Below are 17481 nucleotides of genomic sequence, written 5' to 3' on the forward strand. Positions count from 1 at the left end.
TGTTCTCGAACCCGTAGGGTCCGCACGCTTAAGGTTACGATGACAGTTATATTATGAGTTTATGCATTTTGATGTACCGAAGTTTGTTCGGAGTCCCGGATGTGATCACGGACATGACGAGGAGTCTCGAAATGGTCGAGACATAAAGATTGATATATTGGAAGCCTATATTTGGATATCGGAAGCGTTCCGGGTGAAATCGGGATTTTACCGGATTACCGGGAGGTTACCGGAACCCCCCGGGAGGTATATGGGCCTTAGTGGGCCTTAGTGGAAGAGAGGAGAGGTGGCCAGAGATGGGCCGCGCACCCCTCCCCCCCTTTGGTCCGAATAGGACAAGGAGAGGGGGCCGGCCCCCCTTCCTCCTCTCTTTCCTCTTTTCCCCCCTCCGCGAATCCTATTCCAACTAGGAAAGGGGGGAGTCCTACTCCCGGAAGGAGTAGGACTCCTCCTGGCGCGCCACCTCTTGGCCGGCCAGCTCCCCCCCTTTATATACGGAGTCAAGGGGCACCCCTAGAGACACAAGTTGATCCACATGATCATATTCTTAGCCGTGTGCGGTGCCCCCTTCCACCATAGTCCTCGATAATATTGTAGCGGTGCTTAGGCAAAGCCCTGCGACGGTAGTACATCAAGATCGTCACCACGCCGTCGTGCTGACGGAACTCTTCCCCGACACTTTGCTGGATCGGAGTCCGAGGATCGTCATCGAGCTGAACGTGTGCTAGAACTCGGAGGTGCCGTAGTTTCGGTGCTTGATCGGTCAGGCCGTGGAGACGTACGACTACATCAACCAAGTTAACGCTTCCGTTGTCGATCTACAAGGGTACGTAGATCACACTCTCCCCCTCTCGTTGCTATGCATCACCATGATCCTTGCGTGTGCGTAGGAATTTTTTTTGAAATTACTAAGAAACCCAACACTCCCTCCCTCGGTGGCGTTGGCGGCACGCAAAGGGAAGTCACGGCCGCCTCCTATCCGCCTATGTACGATCCGCTCTTTCTGAGAGTTGGCGAGTTGCTAGATGCGATACTCGACAATATTTCAATATGTTAATATGTAATTATCTGCTTATACGAATGTGACTGTATTAAAAATAATATTCTTATATTTAGTAAACACTTATTAAGATCAGACTTAACCAAAGCCAAAGCCAAAAGCCCCTATTTAGGAGCTTTTTTGGCTTTTAGGCTAAAATGAAAACGTTGCGAAACCAGAAGCATAAACCCAAACAAATAGAGCCCTTTATTTGGGACGCTGATTTGGTGAACATGATTCCACGCGCATATCTTATGAATAGTAAATTGAAAAAAAATACTAGAAAAAAATCAAAAAAATCTGAATATTTTTTGTAACATGCTTAGTCAACCGATATACCAGCGTATGACAAAGAAATTACATCCTTATTATTCTGGCAAAAATGACAAAATCGAAGCTATATTAAGAAACACTATTTAATGAATAGTAAGGTTTCAATCATATTTTCTTCACTAAGAATATCACGGGTGTGAATACTTTATGAAACTTCACACGTGAGCAGAATGATCGGCCAAGTTTGTTACCCCAACACTTTAGATTTTTTTTCAATTTTCCTAGTAAATTTTTTGAATTTACTATTCACGTGGGTGCGCGTGGATCCATGTTCACCTTTGTATTTTCACCTTTTGTTTGGGCTTTTCTTGACTTTTCCACTTTGGTTTTTTTGGCTTATACCATCCCTGAACAATATTGAGTCATAATGCAGATCCACAAGTCATAAAGAAACTAAGACAGTAAAAAGTCTTCTTATAATAAAACAGACTAAGACAGTAAAGTTCAGCAATAATGCTAAACATTCTAAAGTTCAGTATCGTCTAAACAAGGGAAGTCGACTCCAAGTTTTCGTTTCTTTTCCTTCAGAGACCCGTTCGCAGTCCATCAAGCGGAAGCAGAGAGCACACTCTTGACAAACTCCCGGGGCCGACAGACAGCCGCCAACGGCGTCGCCATCGGCATTGACAGCCCAGCACCTTCGGCCATGTCGACGGTGTCACCTTCACCAACATCCCACTCAAAGCACTGCACGAGCGTTGCCAGAGTCAAGCCAACAAGGCGCATCGCGAGGCCCTCCCCGGGGCATCGCCTCCGGCCAAGCCCGAACGGCAGCATGGGCGTGGTGACCGTGTCTCTGCCCCAGAACCGCTCCGGCCTGAACTCTTCCGACGCGTCCCACACATTGGTATCCCTGTGGACCGCCCATGCGTTCACGAGGATCATCGTGCCGCGCCGGACACCGAAGCCACCCACGGTGCAGTCCTCCATGGCCTCGTGCGCCGGGATGATCGGGCCGACGGGGCAGATCCGAAGGGTCTCCTTGACAACACACTGCAGGTAAGGTAGGTTGGCTAGGTCCGACTCGTCGACCAGCCGGCCCATGCCGACAACGGCGTCTATCTCGGCCCTCGCCTTCGCCATCGCCGCCGGGTGCGTCATCAGTAGCGCCATCGCCCACTCGGTGGTCAGCGCCGATGTGTCGGTGCCGGCAGTGAGCAGTACCTGAATGTCAGTCAGCGTGGATATGACAATCATGTTGCTGTCACAGATCGCCAAAATGGCACGCATGCAGTTTGCAAAATATGCTAGCTACTCTACTCACCAAGACGATGCCTTTGACGACGGTGTCGCTGTAATACTCGGGATCGGTTTCTTGGTGCTCCAGGAGCACGTCGATGACGCCCTTCTTGTCTACGTCTTCTTGGCTACGTGCGTTGGACATTCGCCGTTGATCATCGATGAGGCCAGTGACGAACGCGTCGCGCCTTGCCTGCAGGCTTGCAAGCGCCGCCTCGACACCGCGGAGACGGTCGACCCAGCGAAGCGCCGGGAAGAAGTCCCCGAAGCTGGGAGCGCCGGTCGCCGCAAACGTCTCCTCGATGATCTCCTGGATCCTGCCCACGTCGCCGGCATGCCGGCGCGCGGTGAGCGCGCGCAGCATCACGTTAAGCACCAGCTCAAAGAGCCGGGGCCGGAGCGTGATGGTCCTTGCCCCACCCCCGGCGCTGGCGGTGGCGTCGTGGAGCAGGTTCTTGACGAGGGACGCGACCTCGGCGTGGCGGTCGGTGGCGAGAGCGGCGACGCGGGAAGCCGAGAAGAGCTCGACGGCAAGGAACCGGCGCAGGCCGCGCCAGTGGGCCCCGTGGGAGGCCCAGACAATTGTGGTGCGCCCGTAGCCGAGAATCTCCCCGGCGAGCATCCGCGGCCGGCCTGCCAGCGCCGCGTCGTGCGCCGTGAAGCACTCCTCGGCCGCCGCGTGCGTGGACACGACCAGCGCCCTTGTCGCGCCAAGCCGCAGCGACAGGAGCGGCGCCGGCCCGGCGAGCGCGGCCAGCGAGCGGTGCAGCGGCTTCTTGAGCAGGTGCAGGTGGCCGAGCAGCGGCAGCGACGGCGGGCTCGGCGCGCTGCTGCTCCCGTCCCCCCGCCGTCGCCCCAGCCGAACATAGACGGCGAAGACACCGGCGACGAGGAGGAGTAGGAGCACGAAGACGCCGCCGCTGGCCGTTCCGTCCGTGCCCGTGGCGGCGTCCATGGCTCGTGTCGTGGCGGCTATAGAATCCGAGACACCTTTCCCACGTTGTAGTGCTATAGATATAGAATCAGATATCAGATCCTCCTCTGTTTCACTTTCACAGGCAAAGGTCTCTTTCTCGGGTGTAATGCGTTGTAGAATCTCCATTTTCGTTTCTTCGGAGATGCCGTAGAATCTTGCTTTCGGCGTTGCTTCTTGGATTCATCATCTTTATTAGATTAGCACATCTAGATGTGCTATAGGTATTGCACATCTAAGTCCTATGTCATTGATCTTATGTTGAGATTTGTATGAATATTTTCTTTTTCTTTTTTTTCCTCTTTATACTTGATTCACTCACTTAAATGTGCAATAAATAGAGCACATCTAGATGTGCCCTAAACACACCCTTATAGATTATATACAAAAACAGTTTTGCTAAAGCACATCTAGATGTGCTATAAGTATTGCACATCTAAGTCCTATGTCATTGATCTTACGTTGAGATTTGTATGCATATTTTTTTTTCTTTTTCTTTTTTTCTTTATGCTTGATTCACTTATTTAGATGTGCAATAAATAAAGCACATCTAGATGTGCCCTAGACACACTCTTATAGATTATATATAAAAATGTCTAATTGGATTGACTGGTGATGAGGTCAAAAACAAAGGATTGGATCGAATTGCTAGAGTTAACCTCCGTCGGAGGACCGAAGGCTTGCTAGCTATCCTAGGTTGACCCAAGCAAGATGTACGTCACCTAGTGCGCAATAAGAACATAGAGTTTGATGGGTTAGGCACCTAGCAGATGGAATAAACATTTCAACGACGTTTGAATGCATGCACATAGTAATATGTTGAACAAATCAGATTTATTGTTGATTAAACCACAATTACATAGGGCTGGACCTAATAGCTTCAAATTTGCCTATAGATTTTTTTTCTCTTCGAATAGTTCCTCCCGCAGTTGTCTCAAGCATGGTTTTTGTCATGGGAGTAAGAGCATCATAAAACATATGAAGAATTAACAATTCTTTCATCCTGTGATTGGGGCAGTTTCTTGTAGCCTTCTTCATGCGATCCCGCGCAAGCACTACTGGCTCACGATCTTCTTGCTTAAAACAAGTTATCTGATAGCGTAATTGCATAATTTTTGCACTACACAAAACTTAAAAATTTGCTACAGCAAGCAGTCCATGAAATTATAGTGCATCTAGGCAAAGCAGCACGCAAGGTTTTACCTCTTCGAGAGGGTCCGAACCTGGGTAAACATCGTCACCCTTTGTTTCCAATTAACATTGTTCCTACACCAGCAGTTCGGGACCCCCTACCCAAAATCCGCCGGTTTTAGCACCGACACATGGCGATTGGATTGTAGGATGAACTCACTGAAAAAGACATAATTTTGAATGTTTTATTGATAATATGTCTTATAATAAGTGATGGATGTGATACACGATTATAGGTATGGCTAACTTGAAGAGGGATTGTCGCGGTGATGATGGTGGCTGCGGCTATGTAGATGAGATGGGAAATGACGGTGGCTAGGGTTAGAAGATGGTTATCGTGTTCTATATCGCAAATGGTGCTCTCCCTGCTGGGATTCTGATGTTGGACCCTTTATAAAGGTTGGTTGGTTGGACCTCTTGGAGCCGTGGGCGTTTGGTACGAGCCCTTGCGCTCATACTAAAGGTAGTCTTGTGTTTTGGCTTTTCTGGTACACCTCCAATTCCTTCCTCGCTCCGACTAATTTTTTTGTTTCGTCCGTAGTGATGATTCCTTTCCATGTTTAGGCCCTCTTCCAACGGAGCCATATTAAACAAATGATTTTGTGATCTCTCACATTCATTATTCTTAGTACACACTAAATAAAGAATACCGAAGTGATTTTCTTGAAAATTCCGGGATTATCCGGTTTAAACAATAGTGATGAGCACAAAAATATCACTCATCAATCAACCACAGGCAATTTCGGCTAGCGGCCAGACCATGCCGGCACCCCAGCCCAACCAGGCTAGATCTGGGTCCGGGTCCGGGCAAACCCCAACCGAGCCACCAGCCCCTGGTAGGGAATGACGCAAGCCCCAACAAGTTAGGTGTGAGAGGGCTAGATCTGGCTTCTGCCCGTTGGATCCGTGAAGGTGTGATGTCCAAGGTGGCGTCGGAGGCAGTAAAGGGCGTCAACGGAGATCCACGCACCAGGAGGAGGTGAGGACCGCGTGAGGAGGGAGAAGAAGGAATGGAGCAGGCCCCACAGACGCCTACTATCGCCAGGGAGGGCTTTCCCCATCGACGTCGACACCAACGGTGGAGACAGAAAGAAGGCATGAGCGGAGGCCTGACGGCGACAGCGGGACACCACCCATGTCGCCCTAGGTAGACGACACTCGCCGGAGGCGGGAGGATATTTTTCACAGCTTCTCACTAGCGGTATGTTCTAACTGGATTTGGAGTATTATGGATCATAAAGTAAACTAAGCCAATATTTCAATCAATCATATTCCAAAAAAAAATCAATCAATCAAGTACTCTAAAACACAATTTCCCATGATTGTGGTCTGGTTAGCGCGTTTTCTAGTTTTTCTTTGTGAGAATATATTTTTGTGAAGATATTTTTGTATGCAAAAGCTCCACGATTGATTTCAACACGTGTCCTCCCATGGTTGGCTGGTTACCGTGTTTTCTATTTTTATTTTCACCACGATTGAGAAACAAACAATTTTCTGCAGAGATAGATAAACATGTGTTGCCCTATTATTTGTTTGTGAGGGTTTGCACGTCGGGTGAAAAAACTGACAGCGTATATATAACTATCTCTTCACAGGTACGTGCCCTTCGATCGTCGGTTCCGCGTAGTGCTGGATAATTCGCTGGACAAGCCATGGATCACGTACCCATCGAAGACTCCTTGGAATCGCTCCGGATCGACTCCTCGCCGCCGCGTGATGCGTCGGCGCCGGAGCCGGCGCTCGACGAGCCCACGGCCCCCCTGTTCCAGATCCAGGGAAGACAGCAGCGCCAACCCGTCGCCGCCCGCACGGGACCCTGGCCCGTAGCTCTTCCGTCCGCTTTCATGGCGCCGGCCGCCCACGACGGCCATGGTGACGATGCCCACGTCGTCGGTCAGGGTCAGTCCGGACACGGCGATTCGGCGGCGCGGCAGCAAATCCGGTGGGAGCCGGAGGCGAAGGCGTGCGCCCAGTGCCACAGGACGGAGAGAGATCCAGTGACTTCACTTGGTGAAGTTACGTTGCAACTTTAGGCTCTTCATCTCCATCCAAAACAGATCCAATGGTCCATATCACATAAAGCAAAAGCCCTCAGCACTTGGTTAGTTTTGCAGCCCAGCAGCGACAGAAAACTTATCGTAGGATTCAGTTAAAACAGATTACATGCCAACTATCTAATCTTCATTTCTGAATATATAAACTATAGGTCTATAGCCGTTTCAACATACATGAAGCAAGGTTATCATTTGGCTGTACCTTCCACTTAGCTGAACTAAAAAGATCATACATGCACATACATATTTTTGACTGACAATACTCATGAAACAGATATAGAGTGGCATTTGACATTGAAAGGCTGCATCATAGAACATCCAAATGCTACAGCAAAAAATGCTAATGTCGAGTAATCATTCAAGTACACAAAAGCAGGCCATTTCACTTGTACACTTAGGCCAAAAAAGACTGGTCAATCCCCAAAATACTGTAGTTAACCCTGTCCAAAATACTACCTAGCAACTTTGAAGATACTAGATCAGATCATCATGAAGATATCATCGTCAACTCGTGAAGTTGTCAAAAGCTTGGTAAAGCTGTCGATTGCATCGTATTCTTGACGCTTCTCACTTTCTCCCATGGGACTCCCTCCTTTGTTTGTGCCATCATTCTCCATTTGCACTTGAGGCTGCACACTGTCTTTTTTCGTTTATTGTTGTTGCTGTCCATGTAAATGAAAAATCATTTTGTTAGTTTAGGAATGAATAAGAACAGATAGTACATACTGCAGCTGACCTTTGCTTCTTTTTTTGTTGTTGCCACTGATTTAGGTTGCTTTCGCCCCTTACGTAACTTATCAAACCAAGTTTGCTTTCTTCTTAAATTTTTAGATGAAACCTCCTTTTTCTTCAGTTTTGCAGAACTAAGAAAGTCATTGGCTTGCTGCACATTTGGATCATTTTAGCATCAGCCCAGAATATGTTGGTTATATCCTCCTCACAATCCAACTGTAGTGCATATTGGAATGATGGATTGTCAGCAGTTTTGTCATGAAAATATTTCAACATACTTCTAGCTTGTCCAAAAGCCAACTCCCTTTGTCGCTTGGTTCGCAAATGATTTTTTTGGTCACGGCAAGTATATCCAAGGTTAATCGGTCCACCAACTTGATGAGAAGCAAACTCATGTGCAGCTTGTGGCATAATGCCGGAATCATCGGCGGTTTCAATTTCAAAAGCTTATCTTTCTGAAATCTTTCTTTGGGATATCATCAAGTGGCGAGTTTGTGGCAATGGCAACAAGTGGTTGTGTTCCAGCACAACCTCGGTTACTTCATAATTTCCGGCCTCTCGATCCAATTGAAAAGACATACGAACTTGGTGGTTCTTGTTTCAGCTCTAAAACGCTTTGTTGCATGATCGGTTTGCCCTTTTCTTCGATGACCCTCGTTGGAACAAACAAATCTACATGAACCAACCTGACCATCAAGTCTGCTTTTGTTTGCATATCTCCTTCTCACACCAAAGCCTGTGTGACCCCCATATGCAACCCAAAATGCCCAAGCCTCATCCACATTTCTGAATCTCATACCAACTTGAGGTATTCCCTTGCCAATTTCTGCCATCTTACAATAGTCAATTGTGAAGCACAACACTGAATTCTGTCAAATAGCACAATAGAGAGCACTCAATTTCAGAAATTCCAAATGAAAGTCTAAAATCAGAGGACAAAATTTCATCAGAGTGTACGTGCAAACTATTCCAAGCAATTTGTATTGTACATGCATCATGAGTAATCAAACTGACTATCATTCTGCACCCAAGCAACTCAAACTGAACCTGTACAAGAACTGCTCTGTACATACCTAACTCTTACTATATCTGTATGAATCGGGGACACATTACCTCGACTGGATGCGGGATGGCAGAGGTCCGACGGCGACGGCGGCACGCGTGGCCTTCCCACTCCTCCGGCGGCAGCCCGCTCCTCCCTCTCCTCCAGCGACGGTGCGGCCGCGCGGCTCCTTTTCCTCTTCAATGCAGCGGCCGGCGCGGCCACGCGGCTCCTCTCCAATGCGGCGGCCGGCGCGAATCCCTTGCTCTCTCTCCCAGATGTTGCGGTGTGGTGCGATTCCCCTTCCTCTCCGATGCGGCGGAGCAGCGCCGTCTCCCTGTCCGAGACGCCGGCGCGGCGCGGGAGAGCGGAGCAAATTCCCACGAACTCTTTTCTTCAGCTGCACTCGTCCAAAACTGCTAAGTGCTAAGGGCTTTTACTTTTGTGTGATATGAACCATTAGATCTGTTTTGGATGGAGATGAAGAGCCTAAAGTTGCAACGTGACTTCACCAAGTGAAGTCACTGGATCTCAGTCCCACAGGACGGACACGCCGCAGTGGCGGACCGGGCCGGACGGGCCGGGCACGCTGTGCAACGCGTGCGGCATCCGGTACAGGATGAGCAGGGAGAAAGCTTGGGCGCAGCTGGCGTCCAGCGCCGGCGAAGTTCCCCGACCATGAACCTGCGCAGCTAGCTAGCTAGCTGTGCATGCCATGTGTGACACGCGTTTGCTCAAGTTGTTTGCAACAATCAGGAGGAGTATCAATTAGCAATTAGCGAGGTCAATTGATTAGTGTATTATTATACTAGAAGGTATCTTTTCTTCGTTCTAAGCATGTTTAATGTTTGGGCCATGGGCAGTGATAGGCGCCGGCAGTCCGGCCGAACGGTCGGGCCGGACTAGCCCCAGCCGCCCGATCCAGCCATTACGAGTCGTTCAATCCCCGCGTTGACTTCCCCTCTCCCTAGTCCTCTTCACAAAGCCCCCTCGTCTGGACATCCTTCAGCCGCAGGCCTTCACCCCCTCACCTGGACCTTCTCTCTCCGCCGCCCCCGTGCTGTTGGATGCCGCACTCGCCGTCGTCTTCTCATGTTTCTCGCCAGGATCCATGCATGCAGCAAAAACTTCGCCAACAAAAAAAAGTTGTCAAAAAAATAGCTATATGTTGCCGTCCCCTGTTGAATCATTTTGAAAACCCGGTTCCAGCAAAATTGAAGCTATGGCTGTAGCAAAAAATTGTTGGTACAAAAAAACTCTGGTAGTAGCAAATGATATCTCTGGTAGTGGCAAAACTCTGAGGCGGTTGCAGCAAAAGATAGCCATCACTGCTGTCGACCAACACCGTCGTGGGTGGATGTAGCAAAAATTGGGTGTGGTTCCCGCAAAATCAAAACATGGATGTAGCAAAAAAATGTCTCCGGTTCCAGCAAAATCAAAATATGGTTGTAGCAAAAAACTTGACCGGAAAACTACAGGAGATGTAGCATCTCGTGAAAGAATGAATGTACTAGCAAACGTCAACACCTGTGGTAACAAAAAGTGACAAAGGTTGTATCAAAAACACAGTCACCGGTCTCGTATGTCATGGAGATGGATGTAACAAAAAGATGACACACACCAGTAATAACAGAAAAATAGAACGATTGTAGCAAAAATCGATCGCCGGTTCCAGCAAAAACACCATGAAAGCAGATTTCAGGCAAGGGTGGGTGGCAGCAAAAACATGGGCCGGTTCCAGCAAACCAAACCATGGTTGTAGCGAAAACTCGCCATCGACGAGGTCGATTGCAGCTCGGCCATGGTGACTAGTGCATCCGGCTGCGCAGGCCATGGAGAGCGGCACACCCAGTTGCGGGCGTAGCTGCGCACTCCTCCCAGCTGCTGAATCTCATGGAGGGATTTCTCTCGCTGGAGAAAAAGAGAGAGAGATGGAGGGGATGGGAGTGACAGAGGAAGAGGATAAGGGAGGGAGATGGAGAAGAAGATAAGACAGAAAAAAATGAGAGGATGGAAGCAGCGAGACGTGTGCTACAATCTGGTGGCATCGAGCGTTGCGCCTGCGACCGGTCGAACGTTTCGGCCGGCGCACTGGCGTAAAACGTTTACCTTGGGCCAATGCTAATTTACGTTCGATAAATTTTTAGCACTGCAAGTTAAATACTACCTCCGTCATAGTTTAGAAGGCACAGTTAAATTTGCGTGCATTTCCACAATAGACAAGGCACAGTTAAAACTAAATTTGCGTGGATTATGAGGTTTTAGTTGGATTTAATTAGGTGATTGGGATCTTGACGATCTAGTAAAAGATGTTTGGTTGATTATGTGAATTTAGGTCTAGTAGGTAAGCATGCTGGTTATTATGTTCATGGATAAATAATTTTTTAATGAACTTGAAAAGTTTTGAATTTAGTTCGGCGATTGTGATCTTGAACCAAATTTTATGGTGGATTATGAGATTTTTGATGGATTAGTTAGTTGATTGTGATTTTAAGGAGTAGTAGTCAATGATGATCGGTGTACTAATTAATTTTGAACAATTAGGCTTAGTTAGGTGATTGTGATATTGAACCAAATTTTTGTGTGATTTATGAGATTTTAGTCGGGTTTAGTTAGGTGATTGTGTCTTGAGATGATAATCAAAGATGTTTAGTGGATTATGAGATTTAGGTCTAGTAGATGAGCATGATGATTACTATATTGGTGAATAAACAGATATGTAATTTAGTTTGGGACAATTTGGATTTAGTTAGGTGATTGGGATCTTGATGAGGAAGTCAAAGATGTTTGGTATATTAATTAATCTTGAACAATTTGGATTTAGTTAGGTGATTGTGATATTGAACCAAATTCCTATGTGATTTATGAGATTCTAGTTGGATTTAGTTAGGTGGTTGTGTCTTGAGAAGATAATCAAAGATGTTTGGTGGATTATGAGGTCTTAGGTCTAATAGATGAGCATGGTGATTATTATATTGATGGATAAACAAATATTTAATTTAGTTTGCAAATTAGATTTAGTTAGGTATTGTGATCTTTTAACCTTATTTTACGGTGGTTTATAAGGTTTTTGTTGGATTTAGTTAGGTGATTGTGATTTTGGAGAGCTAGTATAAATGTTCGGTAGATTATCTGTATTTAGGTGTAGTAGATGGGCATCTTGATTATTATATTGGTGAATAAATGGATGGTTAGTAAACATGGAGCAATTTGGATTTAGTTAGGTGATTGTGATCTTGAGGAGATAGTCAAAGATGTTCGATGGATTATTTTTTCTTGAACAATTTGGATTTAGTTAGGTGGTTGTGACATTGAACCAAATTTCTCTGTGATTCATGAGATTTTAGTTGGATTTGGTTAGCTGATTATGTCTTGAGATGATAATCAAAGATGATTGGTGGATTATAAGAGTTTAGGTCTAGTAGACGAGCAGGGTGATTACTATGTTGGTGAATAAACAGATATTTAATTTAGTTTGGAACAATTTGGATTTTGTTAGGTGATTGTGATCTTCTGACCAATTTTAGGTTTAATAGATGAGCATGGTGATTATTATATTGGTGGATAAATGAATCTTTAATAAATTTAGAACAACTTGAATTTAATTATACGACTTTGATCTTGAGGAGGAGATAGTTAAAGATGTTTGGTGTATCAATTAATCTTGAATAATTTGGATTTAGCTAGGTGATTGTGATGTTGAACCAAATTTCTGTGTCATTTGTGAAATTTTAGTTGGAATTAGTTAGGTGATTGTGTCTTGAGAAGATAATCAAAGATATTGCGTGGATTATGAGATTTTAGGTCTAGTAGATGAGCATGGTGATTATTATATTAGTGGATAAACAAATATTTAATTTACTTTTGAACAATTTGGATTTAGTTAGGTGATTGTGTTCTTTTGACCTAATTTTACGGTGGATTATAAGGATTTGGGTGGATTTAGTTAGTTTATTATGATTTTGACAAGCTAGTAAAAGATGTTCGGTGGATTATGTGGATTTAGGTCTAGTAGGTGAGCATGTTGATTATTATATTGATGGATAAATGAATCTTTAATAAATTTGGAACAATTTGGATTTTTAGTTAGGCAATTGTGATTTTGAACCAAATTTTATGGTGGATTGAGATTTTTTATGGATTAGTTAGTTGATTGTGATCTCGAGGGGACAGTCAAAGATGTTTGGTGGACTAACTATTCTTGAACAATTTGGATTTAGTTGGGTGGTTGTGATACTGAACCAAATTTCACGCTGGGTTATGAGATTTTAGGTGGATTTAGTTAAGTGATTGTCTTGAGAATATAGTCAAAGATATTTGCTGGACTATGAGATTTTAGGTTTTATTGATGAGAATAGTGATTATTTTATTGGGGGATAAACAAATCTTCAATTTAGTTTGGAACAATTTTGATTTAGTTAGGCGATTGTTATTTTTCAAGGGATTTATGGTGGATTTGAGGCTTTTTTGGATTTAGTTAGGTGGATGTGATCTTGAAGAGATATTCAAAGATGTTTGATGAATGATGTTTATATAGGTCTAGTAAATGAGCATGGTGGTTTATTATATTGGTGGATAAATGGATCTTTAATGAACATGATGCAATTTGGATGTAGTTAGGCGATTGTGATCTTCAACAAATTTCACGGTGGATTATAAGATTTTCAATAGATTTAGTCAGTAGATTGTGATCTCGAGGAGATAGTCAAATATGTTCGGTGGATTAATTAATTTTGAGCAATTTGGATTTAGTTAGGTGATTGTGATATTGAACCAAATTTCTCTATGGTTTATGAGATTTTCGTTGGATTTAGTTATGTGATTCTGTCTAGAGATGATAATCAAAGATGATTGGCGGATTATGAGATTTAGGTCTAGTAGATGTGCATGGTGATTACTATATTGGTTAATAAACAAATATTTAATTTAGTTTGGTGATTGTGACCTTTTGACAAATTTTTACGGTGGATTATGAGGTTTTAGTTGGATTTACTTTGGTGATTGGGATCTTGACGTGCTAGTAAAAGATGTTTGGTTGATTATGTGAATTTAGGTCTAGTAGGTACATGTTGGTTATTATGTTGATGGATAAATAATTTTTTAATGAACTTGGAAAATTTTGAATTTAGTTCGGCGATTGTGATCTTCAAACCAAATTTTATGGTGGATTATGAGATTTTTGATGGATTAGTTAGTTGATTGTGATTTTAAGGAGTAGTAGTCAAAGATGTTCGGTGTATTAATTAATCTTGAACAATTAGGCTTTAGTTAGGTGATTGTTATTGAACCAAATTTTTGTGTGATTTATGAGATTTTAGTCGGGTTTAGTTAGGTGATTGTGTCTTGAGATGATAATCAAATATGTTTAGTGGATTATGAGATTTAGGTCTAGTAGATGAGCATGTTGATTACTATATTGGTGAATAAACAGATATGTAATTTAGTTTGGGACAATTTGGATTTAGTTAGGTGATTGGGACCTTGATGAGGAAGTCAAGGATGTTTGGTATATTAATTAATCTTGAACAATGTGGATTTAGTTAGGTGATTGTGATATCGAACCAAATTTCTATGTGATTTATGAGATTCTAGTTGGATTTAGTTAGGTGGTTGTGTCTTGAGAAGATAGTCAAAGATGTTTGGTGGATTATGAGATCTTAGGTCTAATAGATGAGCATGGTGATTATTATATTGATGGATAAAGAAGTATTTAATTTAGTTTGCAAATTAGATTTAGTTAGGTATTGTGATCTTTTAACCTTATTTCACAGTGGTTTATAAGGTTTTCGTTGGATTTAGTTAGGTGATTGTGATTTTGGAGAGCTAGTATAAGATGTTCGGTGGATTATGTGTATTTAGGTGTAGTAGATGAGCATCTTGATTATTATATTGGTGAATAAATGGATGTTTAGTAAACATGGAGCAATTTGGATTTAGTTAGGTGATTGTGATCTTGAGGAGATAGTCAAAGATGTTCGGTGGATTAATTTTTCTTGAACAATTTGGATTTAGTTAGGTGGTTGTGACATTGAACCAAATTTCTCTGCGATTTATGAGATTTTAGTTTGATTTGGTTAGCTGATTATGTCTTGAGATGATAATCAAAGATGATTGGTGGATTATAAGATTTCAGGTCTAGTAGACGAGCAGGGTGATTACTATGTTGGTGAATAAACAAATATTTAATTTAGTTTGGAACAATTTGGATTTTGTTAGGTGATTGTGATCTTCTGACCAATTTTAGGTTTAATAGATGAGCATGGTGATTATTATATTGGTTGATAAATGAATCTTTAATAAATTTAGAACAATTTGAATTTAGTTATACGACTGTGATCTTGAGGAGGAGATAGTTAAAGATGTTTGGTGTATCAATTAATCTTGAATAATTTGTATTTAGCTTGGTAATTGTGATGTTGAACCAAATTTCTGTGTGATTTATGAAATTTTAGTTGAAATTAGTTAGGTGATTGTGTCTTGAGAAGATAATCAAAGCTATTTCGTGGATTATGAGATTTTAGGTCTAGTAGATGAGCATGGTGATTATTATATTAGTGGATAAACAAATATTTAATATAGTTTTGAACAATTTGGATTTAGTTAGGTGATTGTGATCTTTTGACCTAATTTTACTGTTGATTATAAGGATTTGGGTGGATTTAGTTAGTTTATTGTGATTTTGACAAGCTAGTAAAAGATGTTCAGTGGATTATGTGGATTTAGGTCTAGTAGGTGAGCATGTTGATTATTATATTGATGGATAAATGAATCTTTAATAAATTTGGAACAATTTGGATTTAGTTAGGCGATTGTGATTTTGAACCAAATTTTATGGTGGATTGAGATTTTTTATGGATTAGATAGTTGATTGTGATCTCGAGGGGACAGTCAAAGATGTTTGGTGGACTAACTATTCTTGAACAATTTGGATTTAGTTGGGTGGTTGTGATACTGAACCAAATTTCACGTTGGGTTATGAGATTTTAGGTGGATTTAGTTAAGTGATTGTCTTGAGAATATAGTCAAAGATATTTGGTGGACTATGCGATTTTAGGTTTTATTGATGAGAATAGTGATTATTGTATTGGTGGATAAACAAATCTTTAATTTAGTTTGGAATAATTTTGATTTAGTTAGGTGATTGTTATTTTTCAACAGATTTTTGGTGGATTTGAGGCTTTTTTGGATTTAGTTAGGTGGATGTGATCTTGACAAGATAGTCAAAGATGTTTGATGAATGATGTTAATCTAGGTCTAGTAAATTAGCATGGTGGTTTATTATATTGGTGGATAAATGGATCTTTAATGAACATGAAGCAATTTGGATGTAGTTAGGCGATTGTGATCTTCAACAAATTTCACGGTGGATTATAAGATTTTCAATAGATTTGTCAGTAGATTGTGATCTTGAGGAGATAGTCAAATATGTTCGGTGGATTAATTAATTTTGAGCAATTTGGATTTAGTTAGGTGATTGTGATATTGAACCAAATTTCTCTATGGTTTATGAGATTTTCGTTGGATTTAGTTAGGTGATTTTGTCTAGAGATGATAATCAAAGATGTTAGGTGGATTATGAGATTTAGGTCTAGTAGATGTGCATGGTGATTACTAAATTGGTGAATAAACAAATATTTAATTTAGTTTGGTGATTGTGACCTTTTGACAAATTTTTACGGTGGATTATGAGGTTTTAGTTGGATTTATTTAGGTGATTGGGATCTTGACGAGCTAGTAAAAGATGTTTGGTTGATTATGTGAATTTAGGTCTAGTAGGTAAGCATGTTGGTTATTATGTTGATGGATAAATAATTTTTTAATGAACTTGGAAAATTTGGAATTTAGTTTGGCGATTGTGATCTTCAAACCAAATTTTATGGTGGATTATGAGATTTTTGATGGATTAGTTAGTTGATTGTGATTTTAAGGAGTAGTAGTCAAAGATGTTCGGTGTATTAATTAATCTTGAACAATTAGGCTTTAATTAGGTGATTGTTATTGAACCAAATTTTTGTGTGATTTATGAGATTTTAGTCGGGGTTAGTTAGGTGATTGTGTCTTGAGATGATAATCAAATATGTTTAGTGGATTATGAGATTTAGGTCTAGTAGATGAGCATGATGATTACTATATTGGTGAATAAACAGATATGTAATTTAGTTTGGGACAATTTGGATTTAGTTAGGTGATTGGGATCTTGATGAGGAAGTCAAAGATGTTTGGTATATTAATTAATCTTGCACAATTTGGATTTAGTTAGGTGATTGTGATATTGAACCAAATTCCTATGTGATTTATGAGATTCTAGTTGGATTTAGTTAGGTGATTGTGTCTTGAGAAGATAGTCAAAGATGTTTGGTGGATTATGAGATCTTAGGTCTAATAGATGAGCATGGTGATTATTATATTGATGGATAAACAAATATTTAATTTAGTTTGCAAATTAGATTTAGTATTGTGATCTTTTAACCTTATTTTACGGTGGTTTATAAGGTTTTTGTTGGATTTAGTTAGGTGATTGTGATTTTGGAGACCTAGTATAAATGTTTGGTGGAATATGTGTATTTAGGTGTAGTAGATGGGCATCTTGATTATTATATTGGTGAATAAATGGATGGTTAGTAAACATGAAGCAATTTGGATTTAGTTAGGTGATTGTGATCTTGAGGAGATAGTCAAAGATGTTCGATGGATTATTTTTTCTTAAACAATTTGGATTTAGTTAGGTGGTTGTGACATTGAACCAAATTTCTCTGTGATTTATGAGATTTTAGTTGGATTTGGTTAGCTGATTATGTCTTGAGATGATATTCAAAGATGATTGGTGGAATATAAGATTTTAGGTCTAGTAGACGAGCAGGATGATTACTATGTTGGT

General features: G+C 42.1%; 1 protein-coding gene and 1 long non-coding RNA gene across 2 annotated transcripts; both read right to left on the reverse strand.

Annotated features, from left to right (window-relative positions):
- Window positions 1-1739: 1739 nt before the first annotated feature.
- On the reverse strand, window positions 1740-3713 carry LOC125538259 (cytochrome P450 81Q32-like). The gene is made up of 2 exons (XM_048701534.1): window positions 2637-3713; window positions 1740-2536 (listed from the first exon to the last, which is right to left on the reverse strand). Exons 1-2 carry the CDS (start codon window positions 3711-3713, stop codon window positions 1919-1921), a joined length of 1695 nt encoding a protein of 564 aa, XP_048557491.1. The 3' UTR covers window positions 1740-1918.
- A 3324-nt stretch (window positions 3714-7037) lies between these two features.
- On the reverse strand, window positions 7038-12576 carry LOC125540190. The gene is made up of 3 exons (XR_007297232.1): window positions 8675-12576; window positions 7566-8430; window positions 7038-7491 (listed from the first exon to the last, which is right to left on the reverse strand). It is a non-coding gene; the product is annotated as an uncharacterized LOC125540190 (long non-coding RNA).
- Window positions 12577-17481: the final 4905 nt, after the last annotated feature.

Source organism: Triticum urartu, chromosome 2 (assembly GCF_003073215.2).
Source record: "Triticum urartu cultivar G1812 chromosome 2, Tu2.1, whole genome shotgun sequence".
NCBI lineage: Eukaryota > Viridiplantae > Streptophyta > Magnoliopsida > Poales > Poaceae > Triticum > Triticum urartu.

What these genes read in the sequence shown, in the direction of transcription:
- LOC125538259 (XM_048701534.1), bottom strand. Translation starts at nt 3,713, where the DNA reads ATGGAGATTCTACAACGCATTACACCCGAGAAAGAGACCTTTGCCTGT. An exon ending in TCGTCAAAGGCATCGTCTTG is followed by an intron (nt 2,537 to 2,636) that starts GTGAGTAGAGTA and finishes ACTGACATTCAG; the next exon opens with GTACTGCTCACTGCCGGCAC.